Here is a 25,966-nt window from a genome sequence, read left to right as displayed (position 1 = left end):
GTGACGGGGAGCACTGAGGCTGTCCCTGAACGCCCATCTGAAAGCACCTGGGCCACAGGTGGTTTTCCGGGCTGACTCCTGGGCCTGGGTCAGAGAAACCACAGAGTCTCCGGGCCGCGCTGTGCCGTGTCCCTGAAGGCCTTCCAGAAACCCAAGGATGCTGCCCGGGGGCCCTCCCAGAGAAGGCAGGCCCTGCTCTTGGGGCCCCCAGAGCCGTCCACAGAGGCCAACAGAGGCTGGGGACAGACAGCGGCACTAAAGCTGGTGGGCACCCGTAAACCCCGCCCCGCGGGCTCCACCCCGCCTTGGGATGGGGCTTGCTGGCCCGCCCGCTGCGGTCGCCCACTGCCCCCTCACAGCCAGAGCCCCAGAACCCCTGGCCAAAGAGTCTGTGCGGAGTGGCCTGGGCAGCCCGGCTCCTCGAAGGGAACCAAGGCCAGACAGACAGGCAGGCACAGTTACCCGACGGCACTTCATTAGCAGGAGGCGTTGGGCCATCTTTTGGCAGCAGGCAACAGTGAGCGGGAGTGACAAGAAGTACTTGAATCCCATTAGGGATTAATCAGCAGATGGGGCCGGCAGGCACTGTGCTGGGCTGCTACTCGGCTGCTGGACACAGCCGCCCCAGAGCTCCCGCGAACCCCGAGTAGCGCTGGGTGTGACGGGGCGGGGGCCGGGTCCCCTCCAGACAGGGGAAGCCTGGTAGTTCCCCGACTGGGGAAGACCCCACTGGGCCACCATCTCGTCGTCTCCTTTCCCAGGACCCCAAGGTGGAGCCGTGCCAAGTGGCCTCATCACGGGTGGCCACAGCCCAGCTTGTGGCGCCTCCTGTGCCAGTGAGGCCTCACTGCGACCCTGCAGGTGGAGATTTCCCATTTTACGGACTAAGAAACCAGAGGCCAGACGCACAGCAAGAGAATACAGAACTGGGAATTGGGCCGGCTGTGGCTGGCTGCAGAACCAGGGGCTGGCTGCCCTCCCGCCCCGGAGCTTCTGTGATGCACAGGGTCCCGGGCCCCTGCTTCTGGGCTGGCCAGGTGGCCGGCCTTCTTACTCACCTGCCTCCCCGATGGTGTCTGGGCATCTCGCTTCTCCGGGACACCAGCCGCTGCCCTGAATTGCAGGCCTTTGGAGAGCAGCTCTGGAGTGGGCTAATGCAGACAGCAGAATGAGAACCAAAAATGAAATGCCTCACCTCACCTCCCCACCCCCAAAATGCTAGTCCTTGGGTAATTTCCTAAATGTATGACTTAGACATCCTCTCCTGGGTGTCTTTGGAATTGCTTCTTAGAAATAGAAGACAATGCAGCAGAGAGAGCCTGCTGGGCCCAGGCACGCATCCCAGCGAGCAGAGCCTGTTCCCCCATCTGCTGTGTGCACCACCAGGACCGGCCCTTGAGCGCTGGGGCGTGAGGTGGGCTGTGCCTGCATCTCCCTCTCCTTCCTCGTGGCCTTTAAAGTTTGGTCTCTGAAACCTTGTGCTCTTTAACTTGCTTGTGACAAGGATTGTGTTAAAACTGCTACTTTGTTGCATCCCAGCTCCCCCAGAGTTTTGAGGAAATCCTGCTGGGCAGGCTCAGCAAGGACCAGGGAAGGAGTGTCCCTTTCACCCCTGGACCCTGAGGCTGCGCACTCCTGTTTCTCACCCGTCCCCCCCCCCCCCTTACAGATGGCAGCTCTCCAGAGCCCCTTCTACGGAGATAAAATGAACCTCTTCTCCCTCTGCCAGAAGATCGAGCAATGTGACTACCCGCCTCTCCCTGGAGAACATTACTCTGAGAAGGTGAGTTTGCTGCCACCAGGCCTGGGGAGCCTGGTGGCCAGCAGTGGCTGGAGAGGAGAGGGATTTCCAAAATGCCACGGCTGTGGGGTTGAGCTTGGGTTCACTTAATTGGGTGGAGAAAGGAAGGAAGATTTCTGGGAAAGTCACTTGGGGCAGGCCAGGGCGGGGAGTAGATTAATTTTGCTAGAGGTTTCACAGACACCAGGGTGGCCCCCCCACCCCCCCAGCAGTCTGTGGCCAGCCCACTGGCACGGAAACCAGGAGGAGCTGGCCAGTGAGGCCCCATTGGCACACTTCTGCCCATTTGGCTCCCAACCCCGGTGCTCGAGTGCAAGGCTCACTGCTGCAGGTCCCAGATACGGGCTCCCTGTGGTGTCAGACAACAGGAACCAGACGCCGCCGAGGCAGGAGGTGGTGGGGCCCGGGCTCGCCCCAGACCCCCGCTGGCTGCCAATCCACGCCCAGGAAACCATGGCGAGAGCAGACGGCTCTCCTTGCTGTCGCGGACTTAAGTCACACCTTGGGCTTTTACCTTCAACGTTCTACTTTGGGTACCAGGGCTCTGGACACAGGCTGATGGGTCTGGCGCTGGGTCCATGCCGGCTACTAGCTGTCTTTTCGTGTCTCTCCCTCAGTTCCATCTTCTTGAATATAGGGCTAATATTTCACCTTCGTGGATAAAATGTGCAGATGGTAGGTTTACAATACAGCCTGGCCAAGAGTGTAGACATGTGTATATCTACGTACTCCCTTCCCTCTTCTTGGGGGAGTTGCCAAACTTTTGAGTCGCAGTCCCCTCAGCTGTAACATGAGGATAACCTAGAGGTGACCTCCCGAGGTCAGTGTAAGGATTAAATAATACATGTGACGGACGTGCTCAGTTCGGCACCAGGCGAACATTTACCCCAATGCCACCAAAAGTAGACACCACGTGCAACAAAGGGCCTGGCTCAGGGTAAATGCTCTGTGCCAGCTATCATCGTTCTTTCTGTCAGGGGCAACACTAGCAGATGTGAAGGGGACTCTGAGACCTCCCCACCGTGCAAGGACCACAGGCCACAGTATCCTGATAATGGCTCACATTTACGAGCCATTTAAGGCTCAGTAACTTAAGGTTAAGGTAACCTGCCCAAGGTGATGTAAATCACAGGTGGTGAAGGCAGGATTTGAACCCAGTGATTCTGCACCCAGCCACTGTGCCATCCTGGTTTTTGTTGTTGTTGTTGTTTTTTTAAGATTTTATTTATTCATTAATAAGAAACAGAGAGAGGCAGAGGCAGAGGGAGAAGCAGGCTCCTTGCACGAAGTCCGATGCAGGACTCGATCCTGGGACCGCGGGATCACACCATGAGCCAAAGGCAGGTGCTCAACTGCTGAGGCACCCAGGTGTCCCTGCCGTCCTATTTCTTGACAGCTCTTCATAGCCGGTTGTTCAGTTGGGCTGAGGTGCCATCTGCGTAGCTTGCTACAGTCCCCAGTCCTGAAGGCTCCGAAGGCTCTGGAAGGAGCAGCTCTCGTCCACCAGGGGCTTGGGCTGCAGAGACCAGGTCTTCCAAAGAGCTCTAATGCTGTGTCCAGGCAGGCCAACCAGAAGGGTCATCAGCTCCCTTTCTGTTGGCAGCCTTCGTACTTAATGCCACACTTACTGGCTCTGCAGACTCGCAGAGGACAAAGGTCAAGTAATAGATTTCTTCACCAAGTTAATAGTTGCATTTGGTTTTTCTTTTCTCATTTTTTCAATTGGGAAATCTGTACTATTTAGAAGCAGCTTGGACTTGGAGCAAATCAAAACTTTGCTTGTCTCCTACCCATACATGGGAACTGTAATCTCTGCCCTACAGAGAGGCTGAAATGAAGTGAATCTGGGTAAAGCCCTCAGCCCCCTTCTCCCCTGAGTCAGTCACTCCAACTTTGTGACCTTGTGCTCCCCAGAGCATCCAGCTTTCACCAGTTGTGTCCAGCATTTCTAGGCTGTGTGTTAGGCAGTGAGAGGTGCTTCTCTGCACTGGAGTTGCTCGGCACCACTTCGCTTTTGAAGTTCACATCACCTCTTAGAAATGGGTGTAAAAGACACTTGTTTTTGTTTCTCTGGGTTTCGGAAGTTTTCAAACATGCTCTTACTGCCAACCGCATAGTCTGCTCACTGAGTAATTGGGACTCACAATGACTTTACCTTCCTCCGCTTTTCTTGGGTACATTAACTTGTTGGAGGCCAACTACTGCTGCCTTCCCCTGAATACTGGAAGGGTCTGTAAGGTTCTTAAAAGTATTGTCTCATCATGGGCAACCCCAGACTGCAGGAGCGTTCCAGTGGCCACAGGCTCGGCTGCAGCTGCCTGTCCAGGGGCTTCCCAGTGTTCATAAAGCAGTGGAATCCCAAAAAGGTGTAGGCGGGTTGGAGGGAAGCTCCCAATGCTGGCCCGGGCCCAGAGGGAGGTTCCTCGTTTGCAACCTGCAACACCTCAGGTGTGAAACATGGAGCAGGTCCCGCAGCCTCAGGGCCCCCTGCACGACCCCTCCACCCTCCCTAGGCTCCCCGAGCAGAACGAGCGAGAACGGCACTGAGTCCACAAGCCCTCTTATTGAGGACCAACCCTTGTCCCTGCTGCTGCCCCTGACCCCGCAGGGCCATGAGGCCCCTGCAGCACCAGGTATTTAAATGGAAAAAACTGCAGTGAGCCCAGTGATGCAAGTTAAGATGTAGGCTTTTTAAGGTCATTATTTTAATTACCATTAAAATAATTGGCACTCTGGCTATCAGAAGAATGGAGGCGATCAGAGGCTCAAGGCGCCCCTCCCCCGCCCGGAGGCAGGGGCAGCCTTCAGTGTCTGTATAATTAAAAGCTCCGTCTTTCATGAGCACAATAAAGAGGCCAGGGGGTGGGCAGACGGCAGCCCTGCTGCATGTTAATGCATTTATTATGATCAATAAGCCTTTGCCTTGAGTTTTGTCCTCTGGTTTGGTATCTGCATGCCTGACAGCAGGCAGGCAGACACACACACACACACACACACACACACACACACTAGCGTGGGCCGTTGAAGTTCACAATTGTCTGAACGTACTCACAGGGTCTCGAAGTGTGGCCCTCTGGGGCCAGCCAGGCCTGGGAATGGCCCTGGCTCTCCCAGTGGCTGCGACTGCACACCCATCGCTCGCCCTAAGTGCCAGTGTCCCCTCTGGGTCGCCATGAGGGCCGAATGGGTTAATGCACGGGAAGTGCTGGCACCCATCTCCGCAAGGCTGGTTCCCTAAAAATAATGCCTGCCGTTCTCTCCCTTATAGTTACGAGAACTGGTCAGTATGTGCATCTACCCTGACCCCAACCAGAGACCGGACATCGGATATGTGCACCAGGTCGCCAAACAGATGCACGTGTGGACTTCAAGCACCTGAACATGGGCGCAGCGGGCCTTATCAGAGCCGCACCACTCTGCCTTACTTGAGTCTTCTTTCCAAAGTGGCCGCCTGGTAGCCTAGACCAACTAAGACCAGAGGGTTCGGCAGGTTCCTGAGGGGGCCGGGCTTTGACGCAGACGCTGAAAGCAGAGCAGCTGGGGGGAGGGGCACCAGTCACACGTTAACTGGTGGTCACATTCGAAAGTCCTTTCTTTAAACTGTCTGTGGACAATCTCAGCTGGGTTGTTACCAAGGGTGGGTGGTTCGGCGAGCCACTGACACACACACCCTTGTATCTGGATCGTAATGTGAATCTTCAGGATAATTCCTTCAGTGACCTGTCAAGGTTTCTAAGAACAGGAGAATTGCAGGAGACTGTGTGATTTGTAGTGAGCCTTTCAAAATGGTTAGTAGCAAGTTCAATTTAGCTCTTAGAATCTTTTTTAAAAAATCAAGCTGTGTGCTTGCTCTGTTGTAAAAGGATAAAATGGAAATAATTTTTTAAAGTAGAGTGGAGATCTTTCTAATATTTTTATCCATGTTTATAACTTGATGAATGACGATGAGGAGAACCCAGCATCTGGCACAGAGTTTCAGAGGCAGATAGTATTTTGAAAGCCATGTGTGTTTTCCATGCAGCCGCTCAGCCCTCTTCTCCTGAATACCTGCTCTGTCCCAGGCAGGTCAGGCACTCCGTCACCTGCTGGAAATGCTGGCAGTTCATTTAACAATCAGTGTTAAGCGTTCTCCTCTGTGGGAAGGAAGCATGGGATCCAAAACATAGAAATATAAAATGTGCCCTCAGGCTGTTCTCTGTGTAAGTTCTGGTTCTGCAGCCACCTACCATGACCCTGGGCAACTCTCTCAGCCTTTCTTAGTTTCCTCATCTGTAAAATGGGACTAATAGTATCTACCTTCAGCGTTGCTGGCAGAATTGAAAATAAAGTACGCGAGTAACCAAGAACATTGTAGATGATCCAAAAATCATAGCCACTCACCCCTTCACAAAACTGAAGTCCATGGACCATGCAAGTCAAGAATTAACGTACAACTGTATTATACATAGGAAACCAGAACTATGTTCACTTATTTCTTATTCCCAAATAGGATTAACTGTGAAGACTAATTTATAAATGTGAACTTAAGGAAAACTCAAGCTCTGAAGGAAATATTTTGCTTTTCTACTCAAGTTAATCCTCAAATGGTCTAAGTATCTGTCACCCATTGACTTGGTGACAGTTCAGCCCTCAGATAGAGACATGCCCGCCTACTCAGTGTTCTGGTCAGGTGCTCTGACTGCAGCCAGCCTGCTGACCAGGGGCCCAGGCCCCTCTGGGGACAAAAGACTTGGGCTGGGCCACTGCTCTGTTTCCATGTGTGAACTCTGTTCTACTGTAACCCTGTCGGGTTTGAGACATTTTCTTCAGATGCAACCTCTGCTTTGTTCTTGTTCTCCATGTTGGAAATAAAATGGGGGAAGAGGGGTCATTTCTGTGACTGAGTATAATTCACGGATAACTTTAAAACAGCTTCGTGTTGCAGCACAATTTCCCCAGGCACCTTTAAAAACATAATTTCGCAGGCCCCAGACATTCTGTGTAATCTTGGAATTTTTGTAAGCTCCCCAGATAATTTTGGTTACCGTCAACCAAGCTGCTGCCCTAAATAATCCCACTGTTTCCCCTACCCCACTCCTTGAAGTTGTCACAAGGGAGGCTGCCCTAAGAGGGGGTTCACCCCGGGACCATGGTGTAGGGACTCTCTGGTGTTCCCCAGCCATGCTCTCTCTAGGGGAGAGTCAAGGCCCCAGCTCCTGCCAGGCACTTACTACTGAAAGTTCTTCTGATTCCACACCGATTTTTTGGGCACATATTCTGCTTATAGCTCTTAGAACCTCTATTGTGTCATCTGTGGCAGGATCTACCTCAGACACAGGTGAACTTGCGTTCTGCACACCATCTACTTTCGACACCATGAGAGCAACTCTGCCTACCAGGACCCTCTGGAGGCGTGAAATCTCACCCATTCACTAGGCCTGGGTGCCTGTGAAATGACGGCATCCTAATTATTACAAGCAGCCCCAAAGCGTTCCTCCAACTTCTGTAAAACTGGCGAACGTGCAGTTCACCCAGTTTTATGCAGCTACGGCAAAGCAAACTGTCCACCTAACCTGCTTTTTCCTTGCTACTTAGACCTGACATCTCGACTTCTTTCCTATTTGGCTGCTGGGGTAAAGGCTACACCGCCCTCACCTTAAAACAAAACAAGAATACTTGGGACCACCCTGAACAAAGAGAAAAGATTAGCACAAGGAGGGGGCAGAAAGGCTCATCTGACTTCCACAACAGACCAGCCCTCCCCTGCTTTTAGGAGAGTTATGTTGCTCTTACACCTGTGTGAAGGCAGATGGATTCCCAGGGAGGGATTAATAGCCTGAAGGGGGGTGGGGCAAGTCAATAAGCCTTAGTGGCCAAAAAACCACACAACCTCCATACCTCAGCCATTCAATCTGGTTTTCATGTTTTATTGGGTCTCATTCAGCAGACACTGCCAAATGAAGGTCTGAGGGGGGCACCTCCACTGTCCCCCCGCACCCCAATCTTGTAGAGCAGTAACCATCCATCCACAGATGCCATTCACGAAGTGTCCATTGTCTGAACTGTTTCTTCCAGCACCTCAATCTCCAGGGTGGTGACTTTTTCAGTGAGGACTGCGGTGGTCCCTTTCTCACATCTGTACCGGCCAAACCTAATGGGAGAAAAACAAAGGCAGAGTTAGGATCCCTTTGAGGGGCTGCACAGAGGGCTGGAGACAAGTACTCAGGCAAGGCAGCAAGCAGGACTGGATTCAAGAGCCTAGCTCTCCTGGTCCCCAGCTCTGTAGCTTTGGTGGGGATTCAACTGCCCAAGGCTCGCTCTCCTCTGTACTCCAGGGCTACAAATCAGGGATGCCTGGTGGATGTGTGCAATCAGTCAGTGTTCATGCAGAGCACCTGGCACTTAATGGGGTGCCACCTTACCCTCCCCAGAAGATGCTGAAAAGCACTTGGTCATCTGCCTTCAAGCTTCAACCTCCCCCCCCCCCCCCCCCGCCCCAAAGCACCTCTTAGGATCAGCAGAAAGTGGACCCTTTTGTTAAGCTGTCGTCACCCTTCTCTTGTGTAGAAACAAGGATGACTGTTACCTGAAACACTAAAAATATGTGGAAGCAAAAACAGGATAAAAATGACCCCCAGCTAGACTCTGGCCTTGTCACTCCAACAACATCCTCGAGCCTCCAGCAGTGTTAGCTGCTCCCTGCAGCGGCGTGGTAGGTCCCCACTATGTCACACCCCACAACTCTCGGAGTGACTCTTGACAATGGTTTCTCTGAGCACAAGCAGTCTGTAAGAGCCACATCTGCGCTGCTAATTCTCACATTGGGGCCAGGAATTACAGTATCATCAAACAGCAATACAAATCCAACTGTTCTCTGGTCTTTCCCCAGCTGGGACATTATTCCTGTCAATCTGGCAGGACTACAGAAGGCAGCAAGCTATGCCATGACCACGTGCTCCTTGAACATCATCCCCTTAAATGGGCACTGGTGCTCAAATAGGAAGCAGGAAGCAGAAAAAAGTGGGCGACATCAGTGCTCTGCATAAATTCAGGAGCTCATGCAACGAAGAATGGCTGGCCTCATTTCTGCTAACCCTTCAGTCCCCACCACACACTCTTCAAAGGATCGGAGCAATAACACCTGCTCAAGATGTGCCCCAGCCCTCCCCTGCTGGCATGAAGATGTGGCTCCTTCCCCCAAGACTGGTGCCTTGGTGGCCTGTTCTCTCAGAGCCGGAGCCCCACGTGGCTCCTGTGTGCTCAACTCACCTGAACTGCAGCATCCGTGGGAGGCTTAGACACACAGGAGCCTCCTCACTGTCCTGGGTTATGGGTGCCTGGTATCAGCATGCAGGGAAAGCTTCTGCAAAGCATGGCTGCTGAGGGCTGGCAGCACAGGAGCCAACTGAGAGTCCACGCCTTCCCAGGCCACCAGCTCTGCTCCCACCCCAACTGCCCATTCTGGAAAAGGTTCCTCTACTCTGGGCAATGCCTCCGTCCCCCCACCAGTCAGCCACTGGCAGAAAGGATGACCATAAGATTCCAGCGTGTCGCTGCTGGGCTCACTGCCACCTGGCCCCCGCCGAGGTGCCCAGGCAACAAGGAGCGAGTGGCTCTGTCCACAGGGCAGGTTGCACACACCTGCCAGGGGCTATGCCTCCTTCATACCATTTCACGGAGTTTTTATAACTAGCAACAGGGTTATTTTGTTTCTGTTCTTATGTGTTTACAGTCTCCTTTACAGATGAGTAAAAATGTCCCAAAGAATTTAGATGTGCCACTGCTGAGCACAGGTTCCTTGTCCTACACAAATACTACTTTTCAGTGGCTCAAACCTGGCTCCCAGAATCCTCACCCAGGACACTGTTCCGTCTGGATGGAGTATAACCACCTCCCCCTTCCCAAACTCTCAGCTCTTGCAGCATCTTGCAAATACTGGGAGACACAGGACGTTGGGAGCTTGGCAAAGTCTGCTCCCCCCATACAGCCTCAAGCCTGGAAGGTGGTTTCCTTTCCTGCTCAAAGTCCAGGAATGCCACAGTTGTTTACAGATCACCTACGCTAGCTCCCATCATTTAAGAGACAAAGAGACTGACGGGCCCAAAGCCACCATGTCAGGCAATGACACTGCCCCAACCCCTGAGCCAGAACTCTTTGCTACTGAGCGATCCTACCCTGCTGGGAGCACACTGAGTTCCCACAATGCTGAGCGCAGTGCCGGTTCTCAATGTTCCACTCTTTCCTTGGCATTACTCCTATGGTTTGGAACTTGGGTATATGTAGGGAGAGTTAAAGGAGGCAAACCAGAAGGTGATGTGCTTGCTGTGCTACATTCACATGAATGCGGCTGCAAGTAGAGCTTAGAGCAACATCTTGAGCTGCTGAGGCCCGCGAAGAGGTCAGGAGCCAGAGGACGGCCAAACCACCACGTGAGACTGCAAATGAGCAGCTCATCTGCACACACCAGCCACAAGGGCTGGAAACCTTCCAGTTCTATTCAGCAAATGGGGCTAGAACCCTGTCCCCCCACTCAGAGCCTGGGCTGCACCGCTGAGACACAGTGCCTGCTGAGCAGGTGCCGCAGGCAAAGAGCACGGCTCCCTGGAGGGCAGGAGGCACCAGGCAGCTCCCTAGCCTAACTTTTGGGGATTCCTAACCAATGGTTTATAACTGCTTAGGACTCTTAGACCACTCAGAAAAGCTATGGGCTGGCTTCCCTGAAAAATGCTTTTCAGAGAATTTTATATAGAATTCAGGGGATTCTTTAAGATTAGAGAAAAGAACAGCAGGCAATTCAAACCTCTCCCCTGAAACTCCCAGGCTAGGACTCTTTCCTAGGCTCTGGTCCACCTCTCCCATCAACATTTTACAAGTTAAATCACTTTTGTACACCTGACAGCAGCCCAAATCATAAAGCAAATTATGGACATAAAGCATAAAGGACTCAAAGGTCTGTGTGTAAGTTCAGCTTGAGGACACTGGACTTCCGTCACAGGGGTAATCACCAAGAAAACCCTGTCTCAGTGCCATGGAGAGATCAGGAGCAGCCATGGAAGGCAGGGGATGCAGGCAGGATCTCATCTCTTTTACTCACCTAGTCCCCTTCTTGTTGGGCACCGAGTACGGGCGGAGGAAGTCCAGTTTGCTCTTGCTGATGACACAGAGATCAATGTTACTTCCAGACCCCAGGTCGTTGAAGACGCCAGCTGCAATGGCTTCACTTACCAGCTTCTTGGCTTCCTCTTCCTGAGAAAGAGAATGGCAACGATTATGTCCACAGTCGATTGAAGGGCTGCTCTGACAGCCACAAAGTACTCTCACAAGCAGTGCACAGAATCACCAGTGAGGTAGATGTCTTCAATGCCCATTTTATAGATGAAGAAAAGGATCTCAGTACCAGAACAATCTGCCAAAGGTTCCTCAGCTATAAGTAAGTTCAGGAACCAGGTAAACCCTTTATGCATGTGCCCCTTCTTCAACACACTGCTTCACATCAGAAAATCACCGCATGATTGAGGACTCTGGGCGGACAGGAAACAATTTGTCCTCTAAAGCAGGGGTCAGTAAACTTTTCTTGTAAAGGGCCAGGTATTAAATATTTTAGGCTTTGTAGATATACTGTCTCTGTCATAACTACTCAACTCAGTCACAGTAGCACAAAACAGCCAGAGACAATATATAAACAAATGTATGTGGCTTGTGTGCCAATAAAACTTTATTAACAAAAACAGGTGGAGAGCCAGACTTGGCCCATAGGTTGCATTTTGCTAACCCCTGATCAAAAATGTGCAATGGTTAGAACCGCTTCCAGGTTACATAATGAAAAAGTCAATTATCAGGGGAGAAAGATGGTGGCAAATCCAAGGGCATGACCTCTTGCCCAAGTGAACCTATTGCCTTCTACTAGAGAGCCTCCATGTTCACTGAAGTGATTCACTTCTTTCAATCATTCTCTCTTCTCCTTCTCCTTTTAAAAGCCAGTCTAAGTCACCAACAGTTACTTGTGAAAAAGCAGATTAATTTATTTCTTTTTCAAGAGGCCTTTCACATGTCAGACCCTATGCTAAGAGGTAGGGCTACAGCGATGGGTAAGGCCCCAAGGTCTCTGCTCTGTAGGAGTTTAGGTCCAAGCAGGGAAGGGGTATCAGAATATCTCACAAGTCTCCGAGTAACTATGATGCGGTATGATAAGGGCTAATGGATAACTAAAAAGGAACATGGGCTGGGTCAGCAAAGCTTCAGGGAGGGCTGAGAGGCCATGCACTAGGCACGCACAAAACAGGGCAGTAAAACCAAAGGCAGGTAGTGGAAGCAACAAGGTGGGACCTGGAGAACACCAAGTACAAAGCTCGTTAGGCAGCAAGGAGAAAATAAACCATTCTCCCAAGGAAGAGACTCTAACTCGTGCTGCACCTTCCAATCTACTAGCACATGAGATTCCACAAACATGCAAGCTGAACTAAAGAGGTCATCTAAGTACCACCCTTTGAGAAACTTAACTCCCTACCAATGTCCAGCCTGAGATCACCAAAGGGCAGATTTGCGGACTTTTGGCTGTGGGATTTCAGTGACATGAGTGCCCTCTACAGACTCAGAGAAGGATAGAGAAGGCTCTGCTTGGAAGTGGGATCCTCAGCAACCCAGCAGTAGGAGCAAGGGGGTTATTCTGGTCTTTATCCCACCAGTTTTTTTCATTTCCTGAGTGGTACCAATGTTGGACCAAGGGAGCTGGTTATTCTCCTGTGATTATACGGCCCAGTGAGAACTCATCCAAACAGGATCCTCTCATCAGGAATTCTCTGCTGAAGCTCCCAACAAGCCAAAAGCCAGTGCTGCAGGTGGAAGCAAAGAAACCATCTTGGAGATGGCTGCTGCTACCATACAGACAGCAAAACTCAACCAGTAACTTAACAAACACAGCCTCATTCCAACCCATTTCTCTTGTTAAATGACTCCAGGTTTGTGTGGGCCTGTGTCTGTGTAGGGGCACCCTTATTCCCTTGCTCCTCACCCACCCTCTCTTCTTCCTATGCCAACATCATGGCTTTTTCTCATTACTGCTGCTGGTGGCTACCGGATGTCACAAACCCTGCTGGCAGTACTTAGGACTGAAGATTTAAATTTCCCAAATCATTGTGTGTCTGAGGATGGGGATGGGGGAAGACTCTGAGGAAATGGAGATCTACACATGATATCAGGTGGCATACCTAATGTCCATCAATGAAACTGAGCCCATAGATAACTAGAATGCTGACAGTGCACAGATCACACGTGAATCTTCCTCTATGTTGCAAATATTCTGAAATGTGAATAGATGAACTTTAAAACTTAAAAAAATGTGAAGTATTCTGTATAGCTTGGTTTATTCATAAAATTATTGTATGTGCTTTTAAGTGTAAAGGACTTTTAAAATATGGACAGACAGACCTTTTAAATTCCTTTCCTCCCCAATTCCAGAGAAGATAATTCCTTAAGGAAGAATATCTCACAAGTCTCCAATTTTTTTTTCCAGTTCTACTCGCATTTCATATACACAGGATTGAAGATGTTATAAAATGGAATGAACCTGACATTTTATTGAGCATCTACTGTAAGTACCGAGTTAGTCATATTGATGATCATTTTTACCTCTGCCCTCAACCATCTTCTGAAGTTAGTATGGTCAGAAACTATAGCTAAGAGAGTGAAGGACTTGCCCAAAGTCACCTAGTAAACAGTAAATTAAAACCGGTCCACTGGGCTCCAGAGCCAGAATGCCACAGTACCACACCAGCTCACAAGAAACCTGTCTCAACTGGAGGCTTCTTAGTGAGTTGGGGACAGTGGACAGCAGGTCCCTGATTTAGGGTATGTCCCTCCTTAATCACCTAGGATCTTCAGAACCTGAGCAAGTTTAAGAGAAGGATGGTGGTTGCCAATTAGTCTTTGGGCCAATGGGCAGTTCCTCTGATGGTTGTTTCTGTAACAGGGACAGGGGAGCACTGTTATTTTCCAACTTGCCCACAGATCACCACTTTCTACAATGTAACATGGCAGCGATTAATATTAAAAACACGTATCTTGGGAAACGTGGGTGGTTCAGTCGGTTAAGCATCCAATTCTTGATTTCAGCTCAGGTCATGATGTCAGAGTCATGACATCAAGCCCAGCATGGGCTCTGCACTCAGCAGGGAGTCTGTCCGAGATTCTCTCTCCCTCTCCCTTTCCTCCTCCCTCCCCTGGCTAGCTCTTTCTCTTTCTCTTTCTCTTTCTCTTTCTCTTTCTCTCTCTCTCTCTCTCTCTCTCTCATATAAATAAATCTTAAAAAAAAAAAAAAAAAAAAAAAAAAACCTATGTTTTGGGGCACCTGGGTAGCTGGGTAAGCATTTGAGTCTTGATTGATTTCAGGGTCATGAGCACACATTGGGTTCTGCATTTTGCATGGAGCCTGCTTAGGATTCTCTCTTTCCCTCTCCCCTTCCCTGCACATGCTCTTTTTAAAAAACAAAACCCAAAAACAACCCATGTCTTATTTCACATATCCCCTGCCCCTACCAAAAACCCTCAAAAGGCAAACAGTGAAAATTTACCAAGCCTCTCTTGTCTACTCATTAGTCATTAGTGTCTTCAACAAATATTTAGAGACACCTACTATGTTCCAAGAAACGCTTCGTATGTCAAACACAGTCTTTTACCACCATTATTTCCACACTCAGAATTCTAGACACATATGCAAATATGCTACTGAGCATATTCATCCTGTGTTTTCTTTAGAGTGGAGTTTCACAATTAAACAACTCTTGTCTTTAACACGTTCTAACAAATATTTAAGAAAACCACTGAGAAGAACCACCAACTGAAAGCAAGAGGTGGGGAAAACAGCACATTTTTATCTGTCTCTGGCCCACAATAAATGTAGGAAGCACTGTTCCTTCCTTTAGGATTCATTCTTCATAGGGAAATTGCATCTCCCTTTTCTGGAAGCTGCAGGGTGACCCGGGGACAGCTGCTACCTGTGGCCCCAGCTGATCAGACCCAGGTGCCATGCTCTTGCCCACTGCCAGGCTGCAGTCCTCCCCTGGCCAGCTGCTCATGGATTTACGCTGCTAGTCACAAGGGGCCATCGATTCAATGTGCATACAGACCAGCAGGACTCATCCTGGCTACCAGAAAAATGGCCCTCCATCCCAGTGGCTTTTACTTTGAGACCCTCGACCAAAACACCACCACCTGGTGATTAAAAGTTCACCAGGAAGATGTGGAGGCAGACCAGGTCTGAATCCCATTTCCTACTTACTGCTGTACAACCTTAGGCAAGTCACTTCCTCTCTCCAAATTCACTCTCCTCCCTTGTAGTATAGTGACAATAAGTCAGGATTTACCAAAGGACTGCTGTGAGAATTAGAAATAAGGTACAGAAAGCACCTACTATAGTGCCTGGCACATAGATGTTGCTTAATAAAAGGTAACTTCTTTATTAAAGCAAGCCAGAGGGCTCCTGGAAGTGCTAAGACAAAATTCACCTCGAAGTAGTGACTGCCTGTAACAGAAACCCCGGGCCAGGAAGATCCAAGCAAACCCACTGACAAATCTGCCCACAGTTCTGTGAAGAAGTTCCTATAATAATTAATCTAAGCAAAAGGCATACTCCCTAAAAGTTCAGAGAATATAAAAGGAGCACTTCCTGCTTTATGGCTACAAAGACCAAACTAACTGGGAATATCAGTCCCCCGGGCCACCCCTGCTTCTTAAATGAGATTACAATAAGAGTGATGTACTGTAGTACAAGTCAGCTGTGACAAGCAGCACTTTATAGAGCTATCTGTTTGTCTCCATCACTGCATCGTGCAATGTGTCCCTGGACTCCAATGTGCAGCTCCATTTACCGCTACATGACAAATGGGCAGCACTTGTAAAAGGCACAAAGAGGTCCACGTCGGCCATGTAATGGTCACCACAGCTGTACCCAAGTGCTTGAGGGGACAAAACAGACCCCCAAGTTCATTAAACTGACCAGTAATGGATCTTTCAAAAAGTGCCTTAGGAATCGTACAGAAAAGGCTAAAATAAATAACTCAGCATGGAAGGCTAATCTGAAATGGTGTTTGATAAATTATTTATAACACAGGCGATTGTCTGCATTTAATATTGGAGCTACTAGTAGCATCTTTAAAAGATGATTTATGTGTTGTAATGCTATTAAACTTTATATTGGCCCACTGCTAGCTATAAAGTCTGCTGAGATTTAGAGAATGAGTTTTAAACTGTCACTGCAACATCATAGGAGATGGAGACTGTATTAAATCTTTACTTTAAACCTGTTATCTAGAGAGTTGCATTTTGTAGACACTCACAAACTGATAGATTACCTCGGCATCCACTATGGTGCAGGTCCAAAATAGTACTGCAAAGAAACTTTTGTACATTATTCTTTTCGATAGCTACAATCGAATTTCTCTTCTCACTTAAATGATTTTTAGATGAGGAATGTCACCAGAGTAAAATGTAGGTGCCCAGCCACTGGGCACCCCGGACAGTTCAGTATCAAGTTAATACTCTTTAAATAAACCCTCTATGCTCCACCACTCAGTTATGCATTCCAAACAGCGTTTTACTTACATCAGAGGCAGACAAAAAATTAAATATGCATTCAATGGAAAACCTAACATACTATTTTAGATACACAGCTTTGGAATGTGAAAACACGTGTGTATGGCAAGTCATCTGAAACAAACTGACCTCTATCTAAAAATTTTTCAAGGGGATCCCTGGGTGGCGCAGTGGTTTGGCGCCTGCCTTTGGCTCAGGGTGCGATCCTGGAGACCCGGGATCGAGTCCCACGTCGGGCTCCCGGTGCGTGGAGCCTGCTTCTCCCTCTGCCTGTGTCTCTGCCTCTCTCTCTCTCTCTCTCTATGTGACTATCATAAATAAATAAATTTAAAAAATAATAATAATAAAATTAAATTTAAAAAAAATTTTTCAAGAATTTAAAAAAGAAAATTGGTTATTTGCTGGAAATAGTCATATATGTAGCTGAGGCACTGACATTAAAGGAACTGAAAAAAGAAGAAATAGCCTTTTTCACGAAGGACAGAATTCCCCTGGTTCTGCTGTCCTCTGGGGCACTGCAGATGCATCCCTTTGCCTTCTATCCCACCAGCATGCCAGGAATCAGGGGACAGTAGCTCTCCTACCTCTGCTCCAAGGAAAGAGAGATGGGGGTGGCATCACAGCAGGACCCTCTCACACCTCCCATCAGTTTTCCCAGTAGCTGCAAAATCTACAAGGACCATTTGGTTCACAAGTTTCCTAAAAACTAAGGACGTTAGCCACTGAAAACTGAAGCAGTCCATATTCGTATTGGAAAACCTGCATTATCTTTTGTCACTTTGATCTAAAACAGCAAAAAATGTGATTGCTCTGATGATCTGCAGCACAGAGGATTAAAAGTCTGGGTGCGATGAGAGTTTGGGCTCTAACAAGAGGACCCAAACCACCCCCTCTCCATCCCTGTACCCTAGGCAGCTAGCACGTGGCTTGACGTGGATGTCAACAAATGATAACATGACACAACAACTTCAAATGCATTCATGGCTTTGCCAACCTGAAAGATGAAATAAGTTACGAGACAGATCATGCCAAAAGGAGTGTTTCCAAAAGGGCACCAGGGAGCAACAGCACTCCAAGACAGGTAAACACCTGCACAGAAGAGGTTTAAACATAGTGTTCTGTAGCAGCCTGTGGACACGCTGGTGTTCTGCCTATACCACTGATGCGGCCTGGAGGAGTCATTTATGGCTGATGGTTGAATAATATTTAAAGAGCTCAAAAAAGTGTTTAAAACAGTCCCCCCACAAGCAGAATGCTTCCTGCACTCTGTAACACACATAATGTATCCCATGTGTGGCCACATATTTTACAGTGGAAATGGTTAACATTTTTTCAGGCTGAGCAGTGTGACAAAATCAAAGGTGTCTGAGTTTTGGTTCTGGCTTGAGCAGTCTGGGTAAACACGGCCTGCCTGTGTGAACCCCTGGGGAATGGTTAGGTGTACTGAGGTACAGTTGGTGCTGAGGGTGCCCAGAGTGGGGACTGAGGTAGAGACTGCGTCTTTAGGGTCTAGAGGGCTGTGCCACTTCTTTCCCCCAAAGCTTTTCTGGCACCCAGGATCTGAATGATGCAAATAAGGAAGGACAAACCTGCTATACGTGCTGGAGTGGTCTAAGGGGTTTTCAGCAGAGATGGGAAAGGGTGTTCACCCTTTGGAATCGCCAAAAACGCACTGCCAACTCGGCCCATCCCAAATCATTAAAGGATGCCTAATTATAACTCAGGGCCAGGAGAGGAGATGTCTGAGGCTGCTGAACCACCATGAGCCAGAAACAGCCGCTAAAGAAAAAGAAAAGCTCAAGACAGGTGGAGTACTGATGGACATGGCGCTGAGCTCTGGGAGCCACGGGGTACCCGTTAGAAGAACAAGGATAATGCCTGTCCAGGGGCTGTTGAGAGAACAAAGGGACGGGAATGTTCCCAACACACAGACTTTACAATCAGAACCGTGAACCAGTTCTATGGGAGAAGGGAAGACACCAGGGTGTAAGAGAACCAGGGCACCCATCACATCCGCTAGACCTAAGCCAAACGCGTATATGCCTTACTAAGTCTTCATCACCACCTGTAAGCAGAGGCGCCTGAGGCTCTTAGGAAGGCTGCTGGCACACTGAAGGCACACAGCTATGGGAGTGGGCATCAGGGATCAGTGCCGGGGTAGTGCCTTGCCTCACCACAGCCCACTTCCTATCCTGCCACAGGAAAGCTGGTGGTAGGGAAGAGGTCTTGCTGGATTCTGAGACAGCGAATGGGAGGAAGAACATCTAAGCTTCCAGAAGGAAAAGGACCAAGAGAGACAGGAACATACTGCTTTCCGTAAGAAGAAATCAGCGTTCACAGCATATGTGTATACAAATATATATCTCCAAAGCTGCAGTGAATCAAATATAATCAGAGAAAAAAACAAGACTAGGTTTGAATAAAACGTAAGAAGTATGCTCAACAATCCACCAAATGAAAACCAAGCTGCCCCAGGTAGAAATAAGATCTTCATAATATTTCTGTCTCTCCAGTGGTTAGTGATAACTCTGCCAATAAATTCCTGGAGATGAAAACAGAGGGGAAAAAATGAAGTGAATGTTTCTTGGGTAACAACAAAGATTAAAAAAAAAAAAAAAAAAAAAAAAAGAGCCACTCTCCCATCTGGGGGATGGAAAGCACTGCCGAGAGCTGGGCACATGTGGGAAGGTTACTGCGGGGAATGTTACATTGCATGATCCTGCTTCTACAGCCTCACGAGGACTAAAAAGGACTAGAAGGAGATCCATCAAGTACAGAGCACCTTTGAGGAAGTTTAAAGACCACATACGAGGCAAGTTTCACATGATGCAAAACCCCTGAAAGAAATGTACAGGTCAGTTTAGTTCAGCAAACACCTACTAATGTTCTGATACGAACATGCTCTGCAGCCACTGTGCTAAATAAACACTGGGAATAAGGTTCGAACAAAGAGCTTGCCCCAGAGAGTGTGGAGTCCAAGAGGGAAACAAGAAAAGCTCACCACAATGCGGTGAGAGGTGACAAGAGGCAGGCCTGATGCTAGAACTAGAGGGTATAAGGGCTCACAGGGCGCAGCCGACAAAGACAAGGCTGAATCCTGACATATAAGTAAATGGTAGCCAAGCCAAGGGATGGAAGTGACGGAAGAAGGAAAACTGACAACAGGAAGGAGAAAGGCGTGGCTGAGTACCAGAAAACCTTATGGGCCATAAAGGGCCCTGCATCGCGAGGTGGTGGGAGTGGAGAACTTTAAGCTGGTGCATGATGTAGCTGGGTTTGTGCTTTATGAAAGTACAACCTGGAGGCAAGAGAGGAGAAGCCAAAAGCAGATAGAGGAGAGCAGGTGATTACAACGTTCCCAGCGAGATGGTGGCAGCTGGCTGGGAGGAGGACCATAAACAGGCCCGGGAGGCTGGTGTGGCCAGGCAGCAGCGAGGGTCAGGTGGGAGTGCAGGGGATAGGAAGGAGAGGTGCCGCCTGGACTTCCAATGTCAATCACCGGCACTGACCCCACTCTCAACCAACTCAGCCATCATAGAAAGGCCCTTTATAACTTCTTGGCAGCTGTTTTTCTGGTAAGTGGATAGGAGATAATGATTAACTTAATTATATATTCTAAACACTGGTAAGCTTCTGCAGTAGGCACCCTAACAGGTATCACCGAGAATGGACAAGATAAAGGCAGAACCAGTGAAAGCTGTTGTTTAAGCGAGGAGGACATTTGCCAACTTGTAAATGCCATTTCATTGGTGGCAGGGGCTCTCAACCCATGCCTGTCTGCCCTCTGGAGTGTGATAAAAAGAGTATAAGGGGTCAATTAACTGTGGGGGGCAAGAGCCAAAAGAATAAGGAAGTTCTAAGGGAAAATCATGGTCGTGAGGGTTTGGCCACGTGTAAAGTAAACTTATTAGAAAGTTGAAGTGAACAGACCTAAGTAAAGCAGAGAGCAGATGGGAGGAGAGGAGGAAAGAGGGGAGTGGAGATCATGGAGCTACCCACTCAGACACTTCTCCACGAGGCCATGGCTGATCACTTTTTCCTGGGATTCGGGGCACACACAGCCTTCAGATACTCTCTGTTATGTAAGGTTCTTGGGAAAAAGGGGGGAGCCTTCTAAAGGGACATAAAGAAACTTCTGGAGCTGATGGATATATCCACAATATGACCGCAGTGGTGGGGGTTGAGGGGAGGAAGGAGGCAGCAGAAGCAAAGAATTTAAGAGAATGAAGACCCAGGAGATCTAAGTCCTGTTACTTATGAACTATGTGACCCTGGTGGTAAAGTCAACATTTTTAAGTCCCAATTTCCTCATCTGCACAAGAGGCCTGAAACTATCTAGCACTGGGGTGGTCAAGAGGATTAAATAAAGCGCACTCTACGCACAGCAGAAACTGCTAGCACAGTGCCGGTATATGACAAATCCACGATGGGTGCTGGCCTGATCCAATTCTCTTCTTTCTCTACCATTCACAAACGCCATTACCAGAAGGCTAATTCTTGCAGAACTACCAACACAACGGACAACTGATCATAACTCAGTACTCTGTTTTCTCAACCCCTAATTCAAAGCAAATCAATTATGAGTGTAGCGCCTGTACTAAAAATGAAATTCAAAATGATGCCGTAAAATCCTGTGTTCACATGAACACATTCCATACAGAATTTACTGCCATGCCAATAAGAACTGTACTAAGTGGCACATTTTCACTTATTATATTTCATTAGAAATATTATCCTAAAAGACAGAAAAAGAACCTACATTACTATGTGCAGGCACTGCGCCAAGTACATTCTTCCACTTACTATTCTAAATAACCCGTTAATGCAGGAACAACCTGTATATCCATTTTACAAATCAAGGTAACAAAGGCTCAAAGAGGGAAAATGACTAATCCAAAGGCACACGGCCAACAACTGGAGGGCCTGAGATTCTAAGGTTTTGTCTGACTCACATGTCCATGTTTTGTTTTTTCACTCAGGACAAGAGAACCTCCACACAACTAGTCTCCAAAATCACTAATGATGCTTGTCTGGTCCTTAGGTGTAACTGATGAAACCCACTCATGGGTTTACCTTTTTAAAATGTTTAACCTCTAAAATTCTTCAAAGATGCAAATATAAGGCTTACATAATGCTGCTCAATCATTCCATCAATTCATCATGTTTGTTAACAGTAAAACCAAGAGCATCCTCATGGATTTCTCTAATACAGACTGTATGCTCATCGAACCCCGAACCAACAGCCTATCACCTCACTGCATCAGTACTACATTCAAATATTTGCATTTCCCTACATGGATAAAACCTCTCAGCAAACAGAATGAGTCAAATTGTTTTTAGGCCACCCTGTATATCAATAAAAAAGATACCACTTAATTTTCCCATGAGGCCATCTGTGGATTATAAATCTTAACTAAAAGTGACCAAGAAAGCCAAGTGTACTTTAGTTTTCTTCTGTCATTTTGGGGCAAGAAGCAGTCAGTGGATAAGAGAACAAACTTTTATTAAGCCAGAGTGCAATTTACTAACAATCCCCTCAAGTACTGGCTCAAACCCAGGTTGTGAATGAGTTTTAGGTGTTATAAACTGAGGCTACAGGGGCTACACCAGAGGCAAAAATCAATCTTCATGCTCAGACCTCTTCAAAGACTATGCATGCACTTTCCATCACGCCGTTTTTGCTGCTCTGTCACCCTAATTCAATTTAGCTTAGTTAAAAGAAACCAATGTATTTATTTGTCAAGGAGCCAAAGTTAATGTACCCTTAAATCTTTTCAATATCCCTGTATCGTCACAGTTCCAAGTTTAGAAAAACTAGATTCTGACATTATGACAGGCTGACAATGACTCCAGGTGTGACTGTGCTCTCTATGCTGTCCATTGCAAATAGTTTCCAAAATCTGTACTACTAGATGGAATTTTAAAATATCAATTTAGCACAACTTCATATCATTTTCTTATTTTTGTTTCTATACCATTTCAGGGTTAGGGGAGAGGAGTATAAATTACCTCACAGAAACCCACAAGTAACATTATCCGTTAAGGTTAAAACTTTAACTCCCTTCCTGAGGTATGCTGCTGGGGTCTCATTACAGGAGGTAAGCTCACATTCCGCCATGCACAACACACTAAGTACCAGCATCTCCCAATTACACTGCAACGGAAATCTCAAAGGACATTTGAAAAGTCTACACAGCTCCTGCACCCACTGCCGAAACACAACCACCTCTAATGGAACGTGGCAGCTTTCTAAACTAAATATTCACACGCAGGGACAGGGATGCTAAGCTCAGCCTTATCCCACACTGAAGAGCAGATGCTAATTAAAAGGCCACACTGACTCAGGAAATGACCACCCAGACAACTTTGGACACCGTCTGGAGCTCCGTTTTCCTGTTTCCAAATTTGTTCAGGTGTCCAAACTTCCAGGGTTATACAACCAAGTAAAAGTTAGAGAGGAGCCCCTCCCCCCACCTTGCACCTTTGTACATGATGTGATGATGCCCCTTGGTCTCTCCTTTTCTGCAGTCTTCCTGTCCTACCCCTTCCCTCAAACCCCAAGACAAAAAAAGAAAAAAATTTAAGCGAGGAGGCACATGCACTTTGAGGCCATCTCAAAGTCCTCAGATGGATTCCACCAATTTCCTCTGTGCCTCCCACAGATGTACCACTCTTAGACTCTGCACACCACACTCTCAGTAGGTGCTTGTAGGCCGGTCTGCCCCACTAATTTGTAAATGTTACTAAGGAAGGGACCATGGCTCACAACAAGGCACAGACCTTGGCACCCCACTGGAGATCAGTACAACTTAGGTGAATGGAACATCAGGCCACCCTTACAATCTCTGAATGATCGCCACCTCTCAATAGTTTATAATATAAAGGCTCCCATGATGCTTCAATGGGGATATAAAAGATGTTCTTTTGGTGATGTAGGTACCAAGAAACTTCTGGTTTCTCAGCCTGCTGCCCTTCTGCCTTTGCCAATTTTGATGCCTTTGAGAAAGCACCATTTTTTAAAGCCTTTATAACAGTAGAAAGTATCCAGGTTATGTTCGTTCTGACCATAATCATTTGGCTATTTTTGGAACAGTTTTTACTTCAGCTAGCAAAATCAACACTGTGACACAAAAAAAACAAAAACAAAAAGAACCTGTCATAATTGTAGTAATGGCTTTGAAATCTCTCATCTAAGCCAACTTTACTCTTATGTCTCTTAAAAATTGCTAATCCCTTCAAATATTGGTAGTTCCATTTATTCAGAGCTTTGGATACATTGTATTTCCCAACGTTTCCCCCTTGAGTTGATACAGATATATGAAACCTGTGAAACAAAACTTCTCTGCCTGTGCAAATTATAGGAGCATTATTAAATTACCATATGTTCCAGATCAGAAGGTAAAAATAGTACAGCAGCCCAGGAAAACTTCCCAGCCCATGAAAGCCGGCAATTATTGACATACAGATCAAGTGCTCAAGTTCCCCTTCTCTTGTAGTAGTGGTCCATTTAACATTTAAATATCTCATATAAGTTTACCACTCTTGGGACACCTGAGTGGCTCGGTGGTTGAGCGTCTGCCTTCGGCTCAGGGCATGATCCCATGATCCCAGGATCCAGGATCAAGTCCCACACAGAGCTCCCTGTGGGGAGGCTGCTTCTCCCTCTGCCCATGTCTCTGCCCCTCTCTCTCTGTAAAATCTTTAAAAAAAAAGTTTACCATTTTATGTTCATTTACAGAAAATATAACATAAATGTATACAGGTGCCACATTTAAATATTTAGCCCCAAGTGTTATTTTACACTTAATTTTTCCATAGAGCTATTTCATTTAAAAAAAAAAGAAGAAACTTTCCTACAATTCTTAATCACACTTGAGCGTGTATTAGCGAATGTGTAACGTATAGCTGCTTTGCACACCCACATGCTCACCACCTCCCACCTCCCCCTTTCTGATATCACACACCATACAAGTATAATAAACCATGTTAATATTTCATACCACTGTGAAATATGCTGGAGTATCAATTCAACATCTGCTGTCTTTAGGGTCTGGGAGTCCCGCAGAGACACTTTCAATTTGTAATTGAGTTCTATGCTGAATTAATCAGCAGTTTATCTTTTTTACTAAAATAACGTCTTCACCACTAACCCAAATTTACATTAACAATTTATGCCAAATTACCTGCCAAGGCAAAACTTATAAGATTCTAAGCTACCATCCAATAACATTCAGTCCTATATTTCATTTCTTATATTTCTCTAACCAATATACAAGAAAAGTGGAAATCCATTGTTTAAGAGCTGCTGGCCTCTAACCACACACAAGCTTTTGGATCCCTGACACAGAGCCTTACTTCTGACTGCGAAATTCGGGGCGGGGGGTTCCCCTCTTCTCCTGAAAGCCAATGTTCAATAAGTGGTTATGATTCAAAATTTTTACAAAATAAGAGTTCCGGGATGGAATGAAATCAGTGAATAATAAAAGAGTTTCTTTTCTTTCTTTTCCCAAGGAGCTATGGCAGTCCAGTCTTGGCTTGAGTAACAGAAAAAGACAACCTAAATAAAGGAGACATTGTTAGTGTCTTAAATTATGTCCCTGAGACCCAAGTTAGTAAAGGCCATTCAACATGGTAAGAGATATATAAAGAAGTTCATTTTCTGTTTGATATTACATAGAATTTTTTTTTAAGATTTTTAAAAATTATTTATGAGAGAGACAGAGAGAGAGAGAGAGACAGGCAGAGACACAGGCAGAGGGAGAAGCAGGCTCCACGCAGGGAGCCTGATGTGGGACTCAATCCCAGGTCTCCAGAATCACGCCCTGGGCCGAAGGCAGGCGCTAAACTGCTGAGCCACCCAGGGATCCCCCTACACAGAATATTATATTAGAATAGAATATTATGTTAACAAAACTAACTTCCTTTTAATTCTACCCATACAGTTGAAAGTCACACCAAACATTTATTTCTATTCAACAGTGAAATCTAGCTCTTTCTGCTCTCTGATTAAAGAGTTGCTGGTCACAAAGAAGTTAAATTTTGCCTGCTGGATCTTGCCACAGGTGCAGAAAGCAATATACTTTGTGAAATATTTCTCCTATACAGGATATTTCCCCCTGCCTTTCTCAGTTATAGGAAATATGTAAAGTGAAAACATTTCAAATGGGAACACCTGCTCCAAAGAAATGCATCATAAATAATTACCTATCTACCAGAGTAAAATAATCCCTCCTTTTCAATCTACTTTGCCCATAGCTGTATAAGGAATTTCCACCATCATACAGAATGGCCTCCTGCAATACTACCTCTGAATCGCAGCACCAAGTATAGTGTAATGCTTTGCATTCAGCTGGTACCCAATAAGTACCTGCTGATTGATTACATATTGACTTCACAAGAAAATGAAATTCAGTGGGCACATGGCATAGTGTGAAAAAAGTACTGCACAGAAAGATTTTTGGGAAAAAAAAATCAAAAAAGAATTCTCCAAGTCAGTAATGATGGCAGTGTAGCATTTGTAGTACTTTCAGCATGCCTCAAAGATCTGGAGTTAGAGGACTTCAAATTTTACACAGGGTCACTTCCCTCAGATCTGCT

General features: G+C 47.1%; 2 protein-coding genes across 7 annotated transcripts in view; one reads left to right on the top strand and one right to left on the bottom strand.

Moving 5' to 3' along the window:
• Positions 1–6,671, top strand: part of NEK6 (NIMA related kinase 6) — an 83,200-nt gene extending 76,529 nt beyond the window's left edge. For all 6 annotated transcript variants that reach the window (XM_038549400.1, XM_038549404.1, XM_038549399.1 and 3 more), the window contains 2 exons: positions 1,670–1,783; positions 5,070–6,671. In XM_038549400.1, the coding sequence (XP_038405328.1) occupies positions 1,670–1,783; positions 5,070–5,180 (225 nt within the window). In that variant the 3' untranslated portion in view covers positions 5,181–6,671. The remainder of the gene's footprint in view (positions 1–1,669; positions 1,784–5,069) is intronic.
• Positions 6,672–7,680: 1,009 nt separating this feature from the next.
• The window catches only part of PSMB7 (proteasome 20S subunit beta 7), a 63,399-nt gene continuing 45,113 nt past the window's right edge, over positions 7,681–25,966 (bottom strand). Inside the window, 2 exon segments of the mRNA NM_001284453.1 lie at positions 7,681–7,931; positions 10,875–11,026. Coding sequence (NP_001271382.1) covers positions 7,820–7,931; positions 10,875–11,026 — 264 coding nt within the window. The 3' untranslated portion in view covers positions 7,681–7,819.

Source organism: Canis lupus, chromosome 9, assembly GCF_011100685.1.
Source record: "Canis lupus familiaris isolate Mischka breed German Shepherd chromosome 9, alternate assembly UU_Cfam_GSD_1.0, whole genome shotgun sequence".
Classification (NCBI taxonomy): domain Eukaryota; kingdom Metazoa; phylum Chordata; class Mammalia; order Carnivora; family Canidae; genus Canis; species Canis lupus.
The sequence above is the reverse complement of the archived record's forward strand: the minus strand, read 5'-3'. Positions and strand labels throughout refer to the sequence as shown.